At 61.8% G+C, this 19,016-nt stretch overlaps 1 protein-coding gene across 3 annotated transcripts; it reads right to left on the bottom strand.

Moving 5' to 3' along the window:
• Positions 1–168: 168 nt before the first annotated feature.
• On the bottom strand, positions 169–18,438 carry Abca7 (ATP binding cassette subfamily A member 7). Of its 3 annotated transcripts, none has more exons than XM_021641858.2 (47): positions 18,300–18,436; positions 17,351–17,423; positions 17,175–17,268; positions 16,881–17,022; positions 16,683–16,792; positions 16,509–16,573; positions 16,166–16,246; positions 15,260–15,470; positions 15,025–15,164; positions 14,045–14,161; positions 13,772–13,939; positions 13,382–13,611; positions 12,925–13,101; positions 12,479–12,701; positions 12,155–12,376; positions 11,880–12,081; positions 11,335–11,445; positions 10,727–10,898; positions 10,395–10,526; positions 10,156–10,295; positions 9,885–10,022; positions 9,487–9,674; positions 9,354–9,411; positions 8,946–9,223; positions 8,733–8,769; positions 8,468–8,560; positions 8,237–8,388; positions 7,950–8,074; positions 7,779–7,871; positions 7,062–7,349; positions 6,926–6,958; positions 6,634–6,811; positions 6,385–6,554; positions 5,668–5,845; positions 5,457–5,572; positions 4,716–4,860; positions 4,497–4,620; positions 4,071–4,200; positions 3,877–3,997; positions 3,736–3,798; positions 2,781–2,887; positions 2,439–2,580; positions 2,214–2,348; positions 1,899–2,002; positions 1,673–1,765; positions 546–786; positions 169–429 (listed from the first exon to the last, which is right to left on the bottom strand). In XM_021641858.2, exons 2-47 carry the CDS (start codon positions 17,414–17,416, stop codon positions 277–279), a joined length of 6,486 nt encoding a protein of 2,161 aa, XP_021497533.1. In that variant the 5' UTR covers positions 17,417–17,423; positions 18,300–18,436; the 3' UTR covers positions 169–276. The 3 variants fall into 3 exon arrangements, with proteins under 3 accessions (XP_021497533.1, XP_021497534.1, XP_021497535.1); XM_021641859.2 differs by lacking the exon at positions 18,300–18,436 and adding an exon at positions 17,791–18,257; XM_021641860.2 differs by lacking the exon at positions 3,736–3,798 and having other exon boundaries at positions 18,300–18,438.
• Between the last annotated feature and the right edge of the window lie 578 nt (positions 18,439–19,016).

Below are 19,016 nucleotides of genomic sequence, written 5' to 3'. Positions count from 1 at the left end.
GTCAGGGCACGTGACTAAGACGCCTGGAGTGCCCACGTCACAGGCACTGGGTCCAACCGGCCTGTCACGGCCACCATCACCTCTCAGACCACAGGCACAGGCACAGATGGCACATGCACTAGTGAGACTGCACAGAGCTAGGGCTCCCAAAACATAAACACACAACTGTTGTCTCCTCGTTCCTCTTTATTTCCTCCAGGGCCCAGGGCTCTCGGGACCAGTGCATGCAGAGACCCTCTGTCTGTGCTTCGCCACTCCGTCCCAAGGCAGGGATGCTCAGAGCATGGTCTCCACATAGCTGGGGTCTTCCAGGAATCCGTGGACACGGCTGGGGTGCCGCTGGCTGGACGCGGAAACCTCCCCGGCTCCGGTCTCCTGCCGGCTGCCCTCCTCCTCGCCCCCTTGGTCTTTGGAGAAATAGAGGAACACCTGACAGGGCAGAGACATGGAGGGGACAGAAAGGCATGGGAGGGAGGCGATGTTAGCTCAGGGTGGTGAGGCCCTCCGCTCTCCCCTTCAGGCTCCTTTGCGGTGGCCGACATCACCTCCTCCAGAGTGGTCTGGCTCACAGAGAAGTCCTCCACCCCGTGGGCCTGGCCTTGCGCTGCCAGCTCCCTGAACACCCGCTCCAGGCTGCATCCGGCCCCACGTGGCAGCTGGAAGCGCAGACGGCTACCATGCACCTCCCGGAGCTCAGCCCCGGGGAAGGTGGCCTCGACGAAGGTTTTTGCCGCTCCCGGCTGGTCCGGTGGGACCCTGAGGGTCAGTGTGTGGCCAGCCCCGAACCTGCAGGAGACAGGGGTTGGCATGCAGGCCACGGCGCCCATTGCTTTCAGAAGCCTGGCTGCTCTCCTTACACACTGGACCTGTGGGTAGACTGTCACGTGCACCGGGACCCGACCCAATTCCTCCTCACCCCGCCCTGTTTGAGAGCCACGCCTAACCAGAGAACCCGTGTCCCCAAGGACCCCAGAAAACCTGTGTCTCCAAGGACCGACAGGCCTGGAGGCCCTGGACTCCATCCAGAAAGTCCTCCCCTGAATACATGCACTTTCCCAGGCTCTGCCCCTTGCAGCTAGCCCTGAGCGCACCTACCGCTCTCTTCTCTTTGGTCCCACCCCTACATATGACCCTTTCTCCTAGCCTTGTGGTTCTGCCCTTCATACCCTAGGCCGGCCACCATGGCTCTCTGTTCAGTGCGCACATCCCACACCATCCTTAAATTCTCCAGAATGCCACACCTACAAACCTCACATTACTCTATGTGTGTGGCCCGGCCTTTCGCCCCTACCCACGTCCGTACACAATATAACCTCACCCACACTCCATCCTTTTTTCTTTCCGGAGACAAGGTTTCTCTGTGTAGCCTTTACTACTATCAATGAACAGGCTGGCCTGGAACTCACAGCGATCCGCCTGCCTCTGCCTCCCTGAGTGCTGGGATTACAGGCGTGGGCACCGCGCCGGGCTTCGGCCCCTACTCCACCCCGCCCCTCTCCAGGACACACACAAGCTCCTCCTCTGCGCCCAGTCTTCCGCGACTCTTCAGGCTCCACCTCCACACACCTGATTAGCCTTTCTAGCCCCGCCCACACACTGGGCGCACCAATCAGATCCTGTATCCCCCAGTCCCCGCCTCCCCGACCCCTGCCGGGCCTCACGCCTTGCTCACCTGCCTTTGAGATGCTGAGCGCTTCCCAGACAGCGGAACCGCCCGTTCACCATGATGGCCAGGCGCGTGCAGAGCGCTTCGCACTCCTCCATGCTGCAGGCGACAGTGTGAGGGCGGCTGGGTCCGGCCTGCCCGCTCAGGGGCGGTGTTCTGTCCCGCCCCTGCAGCTCTCTCTCACCCTCCCAGGTTCGGGGTCGCCCCTTCCGAGTGTGGCCCTGGGGCTCACCTGTGCGACGTAAGCACGACGGAGCGGCCCTCACGCACCACCGACAGCAGGCTGTTCCAAAGAAATCGCCGCGCACTTGGGTCCATGCCTGTGGTGGGCTCGTCCTGCAAAGGCCACACGGACTCTGAGCCAAGCAGGACCCCCGTGACCGCCCCTGATCTGCTCAAGGCCAGCCTGAGCTCCGCTCGAAGCTAGAACACACTTGAGTCAGACCTCCCCGGCTCAGGCCAAGGCCAAACGAAGCTCTGGTACCGCCCCTCCCCAAGCTCAGACCTCCTCTCACTCAGGTGCCACTCAGACACCACCTCCACGCACCAGGAAGACCACGGCCGGATCGCCAACCAGAGCCAGGGCTGTAGCCAGCTTCCGTTTGTTCCCTCCGCTGTAGGTCCCCGCAGGTCGGTCTGCATAGCTAGGGAGGCCCAGGCGCACCAGGCCCGAGACTGCCGTCTGCGGGGCGGGGCGGGGCCGGGTGAGCATGGGCGGGGTCACACGGAGAGGGGCCGAGCCCCCTCGAGCACAAGGACAGGGCGTGTTCACCTGGGCGACCTGGGCATCGGGCACCCCGCGCAGGCGCGCGAACAGCTCCAGGTGTTCCCGGCCGGTCAGCAGGTCGAAGATGGCGTCCGACTGGGGACAGTAGCCCATGCTGCGGTGCGCGGCAGCTGGCTCCCGGGCCACGCTGGGGTGGGGACAGGAGGCTGAAGCGCTTACAGGCCACCCGCGCAGGACTGCGTGGGTGTCTGCGGAGAGCACGTGGGCCACGCGCAGAGGGACGCAGGTCGCGGGGACTGGGCTGGTGAACGACCGTGTCCACTCACAGGACCGACAGGTTACGAACCAGGGTTCGGGGTGAACAGGCCCCTCCAAGGGGCTCCTTACTTGTGGCCTGCCAGCACGGCTTCACCACTGCTGGGCAGCGTGTCCCCCGTCACCATGCGGAAGGTGGATGTCTTCCCTGCTCCGTTGACACCCAGCAGCCCGAAACACTGCAAGGAACCCACAAACCCTTTACAGCCCGAGGCCGGGGCTGCAATCCACAGCCCCCCAGTGCTAACACATGGGAAGGTGGGGGGGCCCAGGGGAGAGGGTCTGGAGGGGCAGAATTCTCATCTAGCAGAGAGTGGTTTGGGGCATCTGAGACACAATCTGTTTTAGTTATTCGTGGTTTTGGAGACGGGGTCTCATGTAGCCCAGGCTGGCTCCTATGTAGCGAAAGATGATTCTCCCCATATTCACAGATGTGTTCTGACCCCTAGGCAGCCAGTGAACCGGAGCCCCGCAAAAGACTCTGCCTGTGTGTAGGTGCTTGAAGGCAGAAACAGGTGCCAACGAAGTTTTACCTGAGACGTGCTTGGTACAGGCATGTATGGAGAAAGGGTGTGATTCACGCTGCCGGTGCGTGATAAAGATGACCCCCACCAGAGCGGTACTCAGTAGCCCTTTGGTGATCACTGATTGTGCTAAAGAGTGTGGGCACACAGTAGGTGCCTAATGAGGGCTGATGGCTCAATAAGGAGCTAAGAGCAGGGACACAGTTCTGTGATAGAGTGCCAGCCTGGAGTGCCCCAGTGAGGGGCTGGGGGCATGGCTTAGCTGTACAGCCCTCGCTGGGCACTTCTGAGACTCTGGGTTCAATTTCTAGTGCCACACAAACGAACACAAGTTCAGAGATTAGGCAACAGGAGGCGCTTCATGGAAAGATGATCGTGTACAGCACTTACTCAGTAACGCACAGTGTGGTCATAGCAAGGGGCCGGGTGGGCGGGCAGGGAGGAAGCACTCAGTACTTGCAACCTCGATGGGCCCGGGACTGGGTTCTCTGCTCTGCACTCACCTCCCCAGCGGGGATCCCCAGGCACAGGCGATCCACAGCTGGGCCCTTCTGCCCACGGTACACCTGAAGGGGTGCAGCTCCCTGAGAAGGATGGAGTACCCACGCCACCCCTACCCGGGCACTCGCCTACCCTGTGCCTACCTTGGTCAAGTCCCTGAGGACCAGCACGTCCCCCTGGGTAGCCCCCTTGGTCACCCGCTCCCGCTCTCGAGCCACGTCCTCATCCTCCATCCCCAGGGGGGGCAGCAGTCTCACTTTCGGTCTGAGGATGGACACGGGAGGATAGACCCAGGGAAGGATGCTGGCCCCTGCCGCCCTCACCTGACCCCACTGACTGTGGCAGAAGGCGGTGTCGGTGTTGGAGCAGGAGGGTAATGAGCAGGAACAGGGGCCCCTGGGCCACCATGGCCAGGAGGTTCTTGCCAATGATGTCCCAGCGTAGGGGTGACTGGAATTGCTTGTCTCCTGTGGGAACATGAAGGACTGAGTTTCCCCCCTAGACTCAAGAACAGTGACGAAGACCTGTACTGCTAGAGTGTAACTAACTTTAGACTATTAGGTCTCGAATCCTCCTTCATGTGTGGTCACGGATCTTTCAGGATATGACTCTTTAATTAGCTTTTTCTTCACCTTTAATTTGACATCGTTTTTTTTTTTTGTGCCACATAACATTGTTCACTTAAAGGCAATGTGTTCCCATCCCCTACGCCTCAGTTTGGAAGTGGTGTTGTTCACAGTCCCCATCCGACAGACATTCTCACCCAAGCGCTCAAAGGTGTCCGCCATGGCCTGGTTCCGCACCATGTCAATGAGCCCGCGGCCGAGGCAGAAGTGGGGGAAGATGAGAAACACCTGCTTCAGGATCCGGCTCACTTCTTGCAGGTCCTGTTCAGGGCAGGTAAAACCTAGGAAATCAGCAGCTAAGCCCAACAGTGCCCACTAACTCAGCCCCAGCCCCGGGTTTTGTGAAGAGGTCCCACCTGATCTGACAGCATTTCCAGCACAAAAGTGGCCATGCTGCTGTTGATGCCAATGAAGAGGTTGATGCAGGTGAGCACCACATAGGCCGTGCTGGGCACGGAGAAGAAGAAGGAGGCTGGGTACATGAGTGGCGTGATAGACCAGCTGGGAGGAAAGGGTGACAGGTGCCACCAGTGACTTTACATTCTGGGTGGTTCCAAGGACAGCCACACCTCAGATTTGTGTTATGAGCCCAGATGCGATGAGCTTTTAAGGCCACAGTGACTCAGCTCACAATTCTAACTATATAACTGTTTCTTACTTGTTCTCACTATGTAGCCCAGGTTGTCTTGAACTCACGGTGACTGACCTGCCTTTGCTTCCCAAGAGATGGAATTAAAAGTGTGAGCCACCATTTTGGCCTTTTTTTTAAGATTTATTTTTATTTATGTGTATGAATATTTGCTGCTTCTACATACATCATGTACACAAAGGGTGCTTGTGGCGGTCAGAGGAGGTTGTCAGATCCCCTGAAACTGAAGCTACAGAATGCTGAGTGCTGCCATGTGGGTTCTATAAACTGAACCTGCGTCCTCTGAAAGAGCACCCAGTGTTTTTAACCATGGGAACCACCTCTCCAATCCCTGAATTTCATCATTGTTGATGTCCTCTTGGACCTCCAAGTTTTCTTCTTCAGTTACTATGAATCCTCTTCTCCCCCCACCTCAGAGGAATAAACCCAAAGGGGCAGGGGCTCTCACCCATACAGCAGTAGCAAGAGTAAGAGGGCAGGCAGATTCTCTGGGGCCACGTAGGCCCTTTGCTGAAAGGCCAGGAAGATGAGCACCACTATGCAAACTGCCACCAAGTAGTTACACTGTGTCCAAGACAGGAGGTCAGTAGCTCAGAGGGCCAGGGGCTGTGCCTCCCCTCCCCTCTCTTCACCCCTACCAGGCAGTCAGCCACACATACCATGTCCCAGAGGAAGTTGCCAAACCAGTAGAGTGTTTGGGGCAGACCGCTGACCAGCTGCAGGTGCTTGGCTCTGGTGACACGTTCCTCTATGAGGACCAGGATGAAGCTGGCTGGGACAAATGACATGGCGAAGACCACACAGATGGACACAAGAACATCCACCGAGGAAGCCATCCTGTGGGAGAGAGGTCAGGGCGGGCTCAGAGCCAACAATGGGTCACACAGCTGCTCGTTGGTCGGGTCCAAAGCATGGTGGCCTGGGCCAGAAGCCTGTGGGTCATGATGCTGAGGTCTCTGGGGTCTGGGTTTTTTGGTAAAAGTGGGACAAGATGCTGGGTGACTTGATGTTTCTCAGTGTGAAAGCATCTCTCTCCTTTCTTTTTTTGTTTCTGTTTTTTTTTTTTAAGAGAGGGCTGGCTTTCCTAGAACTCACTCTGTAGACCAGGTTGCTGTCTCTGTTTCCTCCTTGAGACAGAGTGTCCATCTATAACCTAGAACTCTCTGTGTGCGTAAGCCAGGCTGGCCTCAAACTCGAGAGGTCTGCCTGCCTCTGCCCCTTGTGTGCCTGAATTAAAGGCTTGTGCCACCACCCTGCCTGGCCTTTCTGGTGGTGGTAGGGCATTTTGTCACCAGCCCAGGGCACAGGCAAGGCTCTAATCCAGCCCCCTCCAACCCTGAACAACACGACCGCTGAGCGTAAATACATGGACTCACAGCGCGACCTCAGACAGCTGCTCCTTGGTCAGGTTCAAGGGGTGGTTGAGCGTCGTGATGCTGTGGGCACGGCTGCCGGGGCCCCGTGGTAGGAGGGCGTGTAGAAGCGCGTTGTTGGCTCGGTTCACGAAGGCCACCATGGCGTGCCAGCCCTTGTTGTTGAACCAGATCTGCGTGGAGCAAGGGCCATGAGGTCCCGAGTGCGTGTGGCCTCGGGTTCCCCCGGCCACTCCCGGCTGCCAGCCCCACCTTAAGGTTGTTCTGGGCATCAAGACCGAGGGCCCACTGAGTGAGGTTGTCCAGGACATGGTCTAGGGCGTTGCCAGGCTGGGGGCTCAGCAGTGCTCGGATCTCTGCCACTGTGCGGACCACCTCATGCCCTGAGGGCAGGTCTGGGTCTCGGCCTCCCAGGGAAAAGCCCCCATATCTGAAAAATGGTTTGGGGTGAAGACAGGGAGAGTGAGGGGCCGGGGGAGCAGGTAGGCGAGCGGAGGGCGCGGGGAAGAACAGACACAGCTTCCCAAACCGGGTCCCTCCTCACCTGACCTCGTCCACCCACTTCTTAGTCTTCAGGCTGTGGGCGGGACACACAGGGAGCAGAGTAATTCAGTCAAATGGGCAGGGTGTGTGGGGCACGGGAACCCAGCCAACCTCCCCGGAGGAGCCCGGCCGCTCACCCGCGGCGCACCAGGCCGGGGTACGTCTTCACCAGGAAGTCAGACACATTCCGGCCGGTGAGGTTCTGGACCACCTCCCCGAAGCCCACCACGGCCTGGGGTGGCGGCAGGCCCCCAGCCCCAGCCGGGCAATTGGGCAACAGGTGGCGGGCTCCAGGCTGGCTGCACTGGCAGGCTGGGGAAGGAAACTCGGGAGTCCAGTTGCCGCTGGCCAGGACTCTGGCCACCTCTGCGGGGACCTCAGGGACCGAGAAGCGGCAAGGGAGGGAGTGTGTGCACTCGGATCCCCTGTGGAGCCGGGAAGGGCCGTGAGTGCCGGCCAAGGCCAAGGCAGCGCTAGGAGACGCAGATCCCACAGCCCAGGGAGATGAGGGAGGAACCACACCAGGGACCGAGGGGCACAGAGGCAAGAGGCTGTGGAGGGAAACTGAGGCCAGAACCCAGGCAAGAAAACGGAGGCTGGAGCTCAGGGGAAAATCAAGACAAGCCCAGACAGGGAAATGCAGGCGGATCAAGAGAGGAAACTGAGGCAGCCCCTGGCACTAACAAGGCCAGGAAAGGAGGCACCACCACCTCCACACAGTGTACCCTGCTCCAGCTCTACCACCTCCCATGGCTCCCCGAGACCCTCCACAGACAGCAGAGAGAGCCTGGGAGGAAACTGAGGCAATGCCAAGGGGGTGAAGAGCCAAGGAGAGTTGGCTGGGCGGGCCTCACCAGGCAGGCTGTGCACTGGGGTCCTGCAGCCCGGCCTCCCCCAGCAGCGCCTCCAGCAGTTTCACCCGGTTGGGGTCCCCGGGGGCATCATCACTGCAGGGAAACGGGTCAGCACTGTGACAGCGGCCGTCCACCACCCGCCCAGTCCCACCCGCTGTGCCCAGCACCCACCTGAAGAAGGAGACCTGGGGGCCGTACATAGCGGGGCTGAGCTTCAGGGGCGGGTACTGGTGGAAAGGAGGCACGATGAGGCTGAAGAGCAGGGACAGGCCCACAAACAGGGCGGGCAGCACGATCTGGGGGACAGTGTTGTCAGGGTCCACCTCCACACATCTGGCCCTGTCCCCAGTGGCTCCCCAGCACCCCCTGCAGACAGCAGGGAGGGCTCACTGGGCGCACACACGGACAGCAGACCCCCAGGACGGCCACCCGTCCTCCTTAGCGCCGGGCCTCAGCACCTGTGCGAACAGACCCCTGCGGCTGCGCCGAGCGAGCAGGAAACGCTTGTGGAGCAGAGCCCGGAGCTGCTGGCAGGTGAGTGTCCATCCCTGCACTTGGGTGATGTTGGGTGCAGAGCTCTGTGGGGTCTGGGGACCCAGCATCAGCTTAGCTGTGGGGGATGGGAGGGTAAGCTCCGGGACCTTGGGAGTGGGGGGCCGGGGGGAGTGGTGGGCACGGCGGAGACTCACCCAGCTCCCCGTTCTCCTGGGATGATGCCTCTGGCCCTGTGGGGGGCTGCAGAGTGGCCGAGCGTGGGTGCAGCTGCTGTCTGGAGTCACCGCCTGTGGAGGCGAGGAGGTTCAGGGTTGAGGACAGGGTCTCGCTTCCAGGCAAACCGAAGCCACAGCCTCGGGGCGAATGGACAACAGAATTCGAAGGGATGGCTTGTTGCCAGAAGCAGCTCAGGGTTCTGCAGTGAGGGGCAGGGTGAAGGGCCACAGAGCTCCGACCTACCTCTTCTGCATTCGTCCTCTACCACCTTCAGGAAGATCTGCGGAAAAGGAGCAAGCGCCTCACAGGGGGATGCTCACGCTCCCCCCTCCAGACCTCAAGGGACCTCCAAGCTCTACCCACCTTCCCTAAGACCCATCGTCCGCTCTGGAGTCGCCCTTTGCCATTCACAAACAGACTCCCATTCATCCATCAAAATCCCAACAGGCCCCACACCTCCTCCAGGCTGGTGTCCGAGATCCCGTAGCCGGTGAGCCCCAGTGCCTCCAGCTGTCGATCCAGCTCGTGGAAGACCATGGCAAAGCTGCCGTCCAGGGCACCCGCGTATGGCAATGCCAGCACCAGCTCATGGGGCAGCTCCTCCACCAGCTGTGCGCCGGGCACATGACGACGCACTAGCTCTAGTAGGGGGGCTGTACTTGCGCTGGCCGGGGTTGTGTCAGGAGCTGGGGCCTGGCTGCCCCTGTCCAAGGTTCCTCCGGTGAAGGCTGTCTCTGTGGGCAGAGTAAGGGTTAAGAGCTTTGGGGCCAGGGGTCACGGCAGGACAGAGGTCCAGCCTGGGGTCTTGAGTTAAGTGGCTGCTGCCCCGGCCCTTCCCTTGGGGGTTCCCTGACCCGGTCTCACCTGCCATGTTGCCCTTGCTCTCTGGCTTCTGCTCCCGTCTGGGGTCCCCCCTGTCTCCCTTCAGAGAAAGAGAATGGTTCGTCTCATCAGGACAGAGGTGGGGACAGGGTCAGGGCCTGGCTCTAGCCCTTACCTTCAAGTCACTGGTGACAACGGATTGAGAACTCTTCACCAGCGTCAGATAGTAACCGCAGCCCAAGTGTCGGCGCAAGAAAAGCGGGGACCCATAGCAGCACAGAGAGCCACCTGCCACCATGGCGACTCGATCTCCCAGGAGCTCTGCCTCATCCAGGTGGTGAGTGGAGAGGATCAGCGTTCTCCCTGGACACAGGGGCCCAACCCATGTGAACTGCGGGGCTCACCGGGTCTTTATCTAAGCAGCAGCACCCGGGAATCGCCACACCCAACGCAGCAAACTCCAAACCCCATCCCCGGCATCGTCACAAAGCTCTTCCGTCAGGAGCGTTTTTGGTCCCTCAAGCAGAGACCGAGGGGAGCGCAGGCCACTCCATTCCGTCTTGCGGCTGTTACCTTCTCTGTACTTAAGTAGCAGCTCCCAAATGCCCCGGCGGGAGGCGGGGTCCACGCCGGCGGTGGGCTCATCCAGGAAGACCACGCGAGAGCCGCCCACAAAGGCAATGGCCACCGACAGTTTTCGCTGCATTCCGCCTGGGTGGAGAGAGCGACCACCCAGCTCTGCGCAGGGCCGTGGTGTCCCTTCCTGCCGAGTGCCCTGGCTGGGCCCCGGATGTCCTACCACATTCCCCCGCCCCAAGGAGGGGGCCTCTCTAGGCCGGCTCACCGGAGAGGTGGCGTGTCTGCGTGTCCCCCTTGGGCCTGAGCCCCACATCCTCGATCAGGCGCTCCTGCTCGGGGCCGATGGCGGCTGCGCTCACGCCTTTCAGGCGCCCGTAGAACCACACGTGCTCCTTCACGGTCAGCCTGCGGCCAGGGGTGAGGAGCGGCGGCTCCACTCTTGGTGGGTGTCTCACACGACGCCAGCCCCCTTCCGCGCCTCCCTCCAAGCCCACCAGGACTCACATGTCAAACAGCACATTGTGCTGTGGGCAGATGCCCAGGTGGGGCCTGATGGCTGCCATGTTGGTTTGCACGTCATGGCCCAGGATGGACGCTGAGCCAGCACTGGGCGGGAAGAGACCACTCAGGATGGACCTGTGGGTGAGGGGGATCTGAGGAGGGGCCCTTCATAGGGCACATGTGGGCCCAGGGAGAAGGGTGCCGTGTACCCCTTTTAGGGGAGGGGGACAGGCTCCCAGGAACTCTGTACACCTGGGAATCCTCCAACCCCAGCGCCTATGGAATAGATGGGGAAACTGAGGCCTGAAAAAACAGCATCATCGCTGGCAGCTCACAGCGTGGTTGTCTTGCCAGCCCCGTTATGGCCCAGGAAGGCAGTGATGTGGCCTTGGTAGAAGTCAATGCTGAGCCCTCGCAGAGCTGGCTGTGGGCAGCCTCGAAAATGCTTCTTCAGGCCTCGAATGGAGACACCAGGGCTCAGGCCGGGTGGGGGCTCCTCCACCAGAACTGTAGAGGGAAGGCGGGGTCAGCTGTGGGCGGGTGGGGTGGGGGCTCAGAGCTGGCCAGTGGAATGTCGGTCCTTTAAGGGTTAAGGGGGATGGGCATGGTGGTGTAGGTCTGAACACCAGCCTACTCAGCTGCTCTGCAAGGTGAAGAAGGTGGCTCGAGTTTAAGGTGGGCAACTTTGGTGAGACCCTGTCTCAAAATGAAAAGCGTCCGGCGGGGGTGTGGCTCAGAGATGGAGCCCCTGCCTGGACCCTGCAGAGATGGCACACGGTGGTAGAATGCGTGCTTGGCAGGCACAAGGCTCTGGGAGGCTCGCGAGCGGATGCAGCCGCGGCCTGGGAGTCTGGAGTGTCCAGGGGATTGAGCTGCAGGCTGTTTTTCTCTTGGGAAAACAGGAGCGTCAAAACCATCAAGGGTTACAGCCATGGGGCCTCACCGTTGGGATCTTGCGTGGCTGGGGCCAAGCCAGAACTCTGCGGAGGTCCAGGCCCACACCAGTAGCTCCACCGGAAGGGGAAATTCCACGGCTCGGGGATCCCATACTGGCCTGGTGGAAAGCGACACTCAGGTTAGACTAATCACACCCAGGAGACGTGAGAACTTCCGGGCTGCGAGCCTGAAATCAGGGCATCCGGGAAGAGTGGCTAGGAAGCCCTGCCTACTCCTTGCTCGCTCCTCAGAGGCAGCAGCAGCTAGGAGCTGTACCTCCAGGACCCCGCTATCCCGGAGACGCCCTAACACGTGGGCTCTGGCGCGCTGGGCCAGCGACGGAGCCCCGCAGCAGGAAGCTCCACCCAGCCCGGGGCGGGCTGCTCCCAGACCGCCGACAGCAGGGGGCCACAAGGTCCCGCCCTCTCGCCAACACTGGCCAATACGAGCCCGGTATCCCAGAGACCACCCTGCATCTCTCCTGGTGCCGGGCATGCTCCAGCTCCGCCTCCAGTCTGCTGCCCACCCGGAGCCGCTTCCCCTATGGCCCACCTGGGCATACAGCCTCTAGGTACCAGAGGGCAAGGCCGTAGAGAGCGGCGTCAAACAGCAGGAAGGCGGACACCTGCGCCAGGCTGAAGACGTCCTCCGAGGGGCCTGTGCCCACATTGTGCCACTGGGCCCCGTCCCCCTGCTCCTCCAGCAGAGCCAGGCTTTCGCATCCGAAGCCAAAGGCCACGGGGGACAGCAGGCTCTGGGGAGAGAGGGGTGGGTCGGAGGGCTGGCTCCACCTGTCTGTCCCCTCCCCCGTCGGAAGGTTCCCTTACCGCAGCTACACGGCCACCCAGGGGCAGGAGCTCGCGCCAGGCGACGCACAGCACGTAGGGCAGGTAGAGCGAGAAGTAGATCAGGCCCCCACAGGCTGCTGCCAGGTTGGCCCTGGAGAAGAAGGCGCTGAGCAGAAAACTCTGAGCCACCGTGGCCACCGCGAAGGCCGCCAAGAAGAGGAAGACCACGAGCGGGTGGCTGTAAGGGAGGATGTCCCCGAGCTGGGACCAGCACAGCTCTTTCAGGACCCCGTTCGGACATGGGGGCTAGGGAGGCGCGCCCCAAGCTCCACGCCCCCGGGGGGACCGTCGGGGACCGGTCACCTTGAGCACCAGCACCAGCAGGGCCGCGCTGACCAGGAAGGGCCCCAGGCAGCTGAGGAACCAGCCGAGCCAGAGCACCGCGCGGCTCAGCCCCATGGCGCGCATGGTTTCCCGCAGCCACGTCTCCTTCTCGCGCACCACGGCCTTCACGGTGAGCGCCACCGAATAGATCCAGGCCAGAGTGAGAAACAGCGGCAGAGACCGGCTCAGCACGCGCAGGAACCTAGGGTGGGTGACAGTGCGGCTGGAGGTCCCCTGCTGGGGTGGGGGGGGGGCGCGCAGGCGCGCGGGTCACGCCGGGGTCTCAGGCTCCGCAGCCGGCGTCCCCTCCCACATCCCAGCACAAGCCACTTTGTTTCTCTAAGGGGAGCCCCTGAGCCCCCTACGGGTCCCATGCGGGCTCCCTCCGAGCCGCGGCGCCCGGACAGAACGCTGGGGTGTCTCACACATCGTCCACGTAGCACGGGTATGGCATCTGCTGCAGATAGAGGCCCGTGCGGGAGTCCCTGCCGCTCAGCACGCGCACGGCCGCCTGCTCCAGCAGGTCCTGCAGGTACACGAAGCCGCCCCACACGTACCGGAGGTCCATGAGGGGGTCCGCTGACGGACCTGGGTCCCAAAACCTGGGAGACACCAGATTCATCAGGTGGGCTAGGCGGCCGTGAACGACCTCGGGGGCCCGTCCACCACACTCAGCCCTCTCCTTTCCAGATTCAGCAGTGGCCTCTCAGCTCCCCGTCTCCGCACTTGGGCAGCCCCTCTTCCTGCCAGGCTAGCCTCCTGCTGCACTTGGCTAGCGCCCTCCCGCCTCATCCCCGAGCCTTGGCCATCGATCACCTCCAATCGTCCCGGTCCTGACCCCGTCCACCGCACCCGGGTGCCACCACTGAAGCTCCCCCTCACTTGTCCCTGATCTTATTGGTCCTCATGACATCATCGATGTCCATCCGAATCTTGAATCTCAGGTGGCCAGGACCCAACGCTGGAGATGACAGCTCGGATGGCTCCAGAGGGTCCTCCGGGCTCAGGAAGACGATGCCCGCCCAGAGGCGGTGCTCACCCAGCAGCTCCAGGGCGCGGGACACCAGAGCCGCCTCTGAGGGCACGGCCTCCAGCTTGTTCAGGGACACACACTGTGGGAGGACACGGATCCCTCAGCCCTGGCCCCTCCTCTTCAGACATAAACGAAGCTCTGGTGCCTTCTGTGCTCCATCCTCTAGGTCAGGGTTTGCTGCTGGTCCCTTTCAGGCCACCGGGGAAAGACGCCCTCCACCCTCTAGGGCAGCCCCTCACCTCCATGACTTTGCCCAGTATTCCTGCCAGGCGTCCTATGTCCGCATGGGCCTCCTGCCAGCTGTAGCCACCCCTGCTGGGGTCCAGGAAGTCTCTGACAGCCTCTAACTGCTCCTGGCCTCGGGGTGTCTCCTGCCTCGGCCCCGTGCCCTCCACTTCCAGCAGTCTCTGGCAAAGGGGAAAACGATGAGTGAGGAGGAGGAGGAGGGCTCCACCCACCCTTTCTGATCTGCATACCACAGCCAGGAAGTGGCCACTTCCACTCCGGCCCACCTGAAGTAAGGCCACGTTGGAACTGTCATTCATGAAGCTCAAGATCTGGGGTCCCAGCGCTTCCCAGACCTTGTGTAGGTCCCTCAACAGAGACAACCGCTCGAAGGTCCGGTTCACCTGTGAGTGGGCAGCCGAGGTCAGCCGAGGCAGTGTTCCCGCATCCGCTCTGCCCCCGGCCGAGCCCTGGTGCCTGCATCTGCTCTGGCCCCAGCCGAGCCCTGGTGCCTGCGCCAGGACCGCTTTTCTCCTTATCATCGTCAGGTCTCACTGTGCACCCTGGCTGACCTGGAACTCAGACAGATCCGCTTGCCTCTGCCCCCCAAACACCGGGCTTGTGTGCACCTCCACATCAGCGTCCCCCTGTAGCTTAGGCTGGAACTCCAGACGCCCTTGCCTCAACGTCCTTAGTGCTGGAATCCTAGGCTTGTGTGGCCTCCACTTTAACTCGTTTTCCCATGTCTATATTACATACATACACATTAAGGGGACCGGGCGAGGCGGCACATGCCTTTAGTCCCAGCACTCGGGCGCCTTTCGGGGCTGTCCTGTTCTATAAAGCGAGTGCAGGACAGCCAGGGCTCTGTTATACATAAAAACCCTATCTTGGGGAAGGGGACCTTTTTGGTATTTTGAGTTCTAGAGATAGAGCCCAGAGCCCGGTGTATACCACATGACCCCATAACCATCGAGACCTGCCCCAGAGTTTCTCACTGGAGGATTGATTCTAGGCAAGGGCTCTAACCCTGAGTCACAAGGCCCAAATGCCTAACCAGGGATTCCTAGGCAAGGACCACGCCCCTCAGCCCTTCCCTGGGGATTCTAGGCGGAGCCTCCACCCCTGACCCCACCCAGCCCCTCACACGGGGATGCTAGGCAATTCTACCCTAACCCCTCAACTAAGGCTTATTCATTGTTATTGGCCTCCTGACTAAGGGTACAGTGTAGAGCGCTGTCCCCCGCCACCGGCTCCTCCATCTCACCTGAGCCATGAGCTTCCGGGTGAAGTTGGTGTCAGGTGCAAAGAGAATTTTCCCGAGGAGCACCGGCTTCAGGCGCCTCCAAAGCAGTCGAGACAAAGGGTGGTCATCCAGCATGCCCATGAACTCAGAGCAGGCAGGGCCTGGGATGAGGGGAGGGGGGCAGCATGAGGCCCCACCGCGCCCCTCTGCCCTCCATCAGCCCCACGGGGAACCCAGCTCGGCTGTCCTGACTCACTGAGGCTGTTGTCAGGCAAGGCAGGTGCCACCTCTGGCCCCATGAACTCATTGAGCTGGTTGACGTCGTACCAGTTGAGGGAGAGGCCCCCAGGTCTGCTGGGCCCCTTGCTACCGCAGAGGACCTCAGAAACCAGCTCCAGAGAACCAGCCGACCCTCGGGACCTCCGCAGCAAAGCCCGGAGCTCCATCAGGCTGGGCAGCGTCAGGAGCTGTGGAAAGGTCACCAAGGGCTGCAAACCACCCTTTGTTTATTTGGGTTTTCTTTTTTGGGGGGGTTGTTTGTTTGTTTGTTTGGTCTTGTTTTTTCAAGACATGGTTTCTCTGTGTAGCCTTGGCTGTCCTGGACTCACTTTGTAGAATAGGCTGGCCTTGAACTCAGAGATCTGCCTGCCTCTGCTCTCGACCGCTGGGATCACAGGCGTGCACTACCACACCTGGCTTTGGGTCTTTTTGTTTGTTAAACAGGGTTTCAGGTGGCTGGCTGGCCTTACTTGCTATGTAGCCAAGGATGACCTGCCTCTACCCCCCAAGCATTGGAAGGACAGGAGTGTGTCACCATCCTGGTTTATGAGGAGTTAGGCATGCTAGGCAATTGATCCAACTTAGCCACGAGCCCTCTGCCCACTGAGCCACGGAACCAGCCCTTTTGTTCGTTGTCTTGGTTTGTTTTTGTTGTTTCGCTTGAGAGAATGGCTCGCTCGGTAGCCCAGGCTAGCCTCACCGTCCCAGTTCTCCCACCTAACCTCCGGAGGGATGACAGGGATGCGCCACCACACACAGCTTTTTCCAGCTTGGAGTCTGAACCAGGGCAGGGGCCCAGTCAGGAGCTCCTGTTGGGTCCCCTCCCATTCCCCGTTTACTTATTGCTTCCTGGCCAGGGTAGAGGCTGGCTGGGGCCTCTCACCTCCTGGGTAAGATCTCGGCTAGCATCCAAGAACTTCTTCATGGGATCCTCGGCTTGACCCAGCACGGGTTCCGGGGCCGCCTGTGGAGAAGACAGCAAGGGTGGCGGAGGCCGGGGAGGGGGGGGGGGGCTGCTCAGTAGTCCTCAGGCTAAGGATGACCTTGGACGCCTGAGCCTCCTTCATTCGCCTCCTGAGTGCTGAGGCCAGAGGAGCTAGACCTGAGCGGCGCGGCTTCATTCTGCCTGGTGTGTGAGCGCCCCACCCACGGGGCCCCAGCGAGTCCCTCCCACCCCCTTTCACAAATGGGGAATGGGAGCCCTCCGCACGCCAGCCCCTCCTCACCCGCTGCAGGATCTTCTCCAGGAGCTTCGTGGTCACCGAAGTTTGGTTACTCTCCCGTGGCCAGGCTGAGGGGCAAAGATGCTAACGTTGGGCGGAGCTCAGCCTGGGTGGCCCCTCCCCGACCCCTGCCCGAGTCACAGCCGAGCCAAGGGCTCCCTCTTCCGGCTCTCCAACCTCCGCCTCCGACGCTGAGCAGGGGCATCAGTTTCCCCAGGGCAGCCAGCATGTCCCGGATGCTGCGGCCCCCCAGCACTGTGCGGGCGTCGGCGAGGAGCCTGGAGATCCTGGGTGCAGAGGAGGGAAGGGAGGCGGGGCCTTACGAGTGCCCACCTTCCTGGCCGGCCAGCCCCCCCCCCCGCCCCGTTTACTCACAGGGAATCCTTAAAGTTGCTCAGGACCCCCGGCTCCTCGCCCGGCGTCGGGTGTCGAAAGCAGGAGTTGTTGACATTGCACACGAGGCCCTGCAGCCAAGGCATCGGGCCCGCCGACGGTAATGGCTTATTTGGAAAGTGGCCTGTGGGATGGGGGAGGGGGGGCAGGGCATCTGCTCGGAGTCGCCCTCACTTGCGCGATCAGCCGGGGAAGGGTGAGGCCTCCCGCCCCACGGCTCAGCTCCAGGCAGCGCAGGACAGGCGCGCCCCTCCCACCACACCCGCTGGCTCTCACATTCGTGGTGCTCCAGTGGCGGGTGGGAGTGGCGGACCGCTACCAGGATGAAGAAGAGGAAAAGGGGCCACAGCAGCTCCACTAGAAGCTGGACCTGGGGGGCAGAGGGTGTAGAGACGGTGGGGGGGCGTGCCGGGCGCCGGGCACCGCCCCGCGCCTGCACATCCGGGCGTTACCGGTTGTCTCCGTCGGTAGGTGTAGTTTTTCCACAGGAGGAGCATCAGCTGTGTGCAGAGGGCCATGGTGACTCTGCGGAGAGGACAGGGCAGGGGTGGGCTGCGGCGGGCCCGGGCCCCGCAAAGCTCGGGCGCCCTGAAGGCGCGCCCTCGGGAGCCACCAATGGGAGCCCTGCGCGCAGCCGTCCGCGCGGCTCATTGGCCGGGACGGCCTCGCTCCCGGAAGGCTGCAGGCCGGGGTCCCCGAGACCCCGCGGGCCTTCTGGGGGCGGAGCTTGGCTTGAGCCCCGGGGCCGCGGCTGCACCACTGGCCTCTTCCGGGACCCGCTCTCGGGTCCGTTAGCCCCCGGTGACCCGCGGCGAGCCTCGTCTCCTGTCCTCCCGCCAGGCCCCCATTTCTACAGAGAGGGAAACTGAGGCCCAGAAAGGGGCAAACTCACGCTCCCAAGGAAACCGGAGGCGACCGAGGACCGGCCCTCCGGTGCCAAAGGAAGAGGTCAGAGGACCCCCGGCGGGGTCCGGGCGGGCCAGCCCGCCTATCCCCCCAGAGCTGTCCGTGGCCCCCCTCGTGGTTCCGATGAGGCTGACAGCGCAGGTTGCCGAAGTCTCTCCGTCCACACGGGAATTGGCGCACTCGGAGCCTTCCTTCTTTTTCACAGTGGGATTGGGGATTTTTTTTTGGGGGGGGAGCCCGGTCTCATTTGGAAAGTGGGGAGCTTCGGGTGCTGGGTGGCGAGGGTCCCCCGAGGCGACCAGATGGTTCTCAGGGTAGGGAGAAGCGGTGATCCATTTTTTTCCCACACTCGCGGGAGTGGGAAGGAAGGGTGAGGGAGGACAGGGGCTTGCCCGAAACCCCTAATTATCGGGGAATGTGACTCCGCCCACCCTCACCCCGCGGCGCCCCCAGTCCTCCAAGCTCCACCTTCCACCCTCTCGGGGTCCTCCTCACCATTCCGAGGCCCCCCAACTCCATCCACCTTCGCTCCGCCCGGCAGCGGCGGGAGGACGCGGGCCCTTTAAGAGGAGCCCGGGTCAACCGCGGACGACGCCCTTCGCGACCCAGTGCTGGGCCGCCAGGCCCCGCCCCTGACGCTACTATTGGATAGTGCAGCTGCCACTCGCGAGGCTTTGCTATTGGAGGAGGCGGGCCCACAGCCGGGCGCGCCGAGCCGGGTTCCTTAAAGGGACCGCGCGGTTTCTTGCTGCATCACGTTGGCTCACGGGGACGTCACGACTCGTGGGGGATAACGGGAGATCCCCACCCCGTGAGTTTACACCTCGGAGCGGCGGGTCCGCACGGCAGGACATTCCCGTCTCCTCCCCGCAAGGACTCCCGGAGTCTGTTCTTGCCGTCCTTCATGTGGGGCCTCCTTAGGTGGGCAGGGCGGACCTGGCTAGGGCCTCATGCCCATTTCCAGGCGCCAGGCAGACTTCTACCACCCGTCCCATCCCCAGAATGGAGGTCCCACGGCGTCCGTTTCTTCGTTCATTTTGACAGTATCCTCGGGTCTAGGTGATTTCAGAGTCGGATGGTGGCCCAATATTCTAAGCTTAGAATCAATAGTTGCCCGAATTTTGAGCAGACTTCCCGGATGTTTCCAACTCTCGGGAAAAGAAAAAAAAAGTCTGATTTATTTCATGAAACTGCAGTGAGCGCAAACTGCAG

Source organism: Meriones unguiculatus, chromosome 17 (assembly GCF_030254825.1).
Source record: "Meriones unguiculatus strain TT.TT164.6M chromosome 17, Bangor_MerUng_6.1, whole genome shotgun sequence".
Classification (NCBI taxonomy): Eukaryota; Metazoa; Chordata; class Mammalia; order Rodentia; family Muridae; genus Meriones; species Meriones unguiculatus.
Note: the sequence above shows the minus strand (reverse complement) of the source record. Positions and strands in the feature narration are given on the sequence as shown.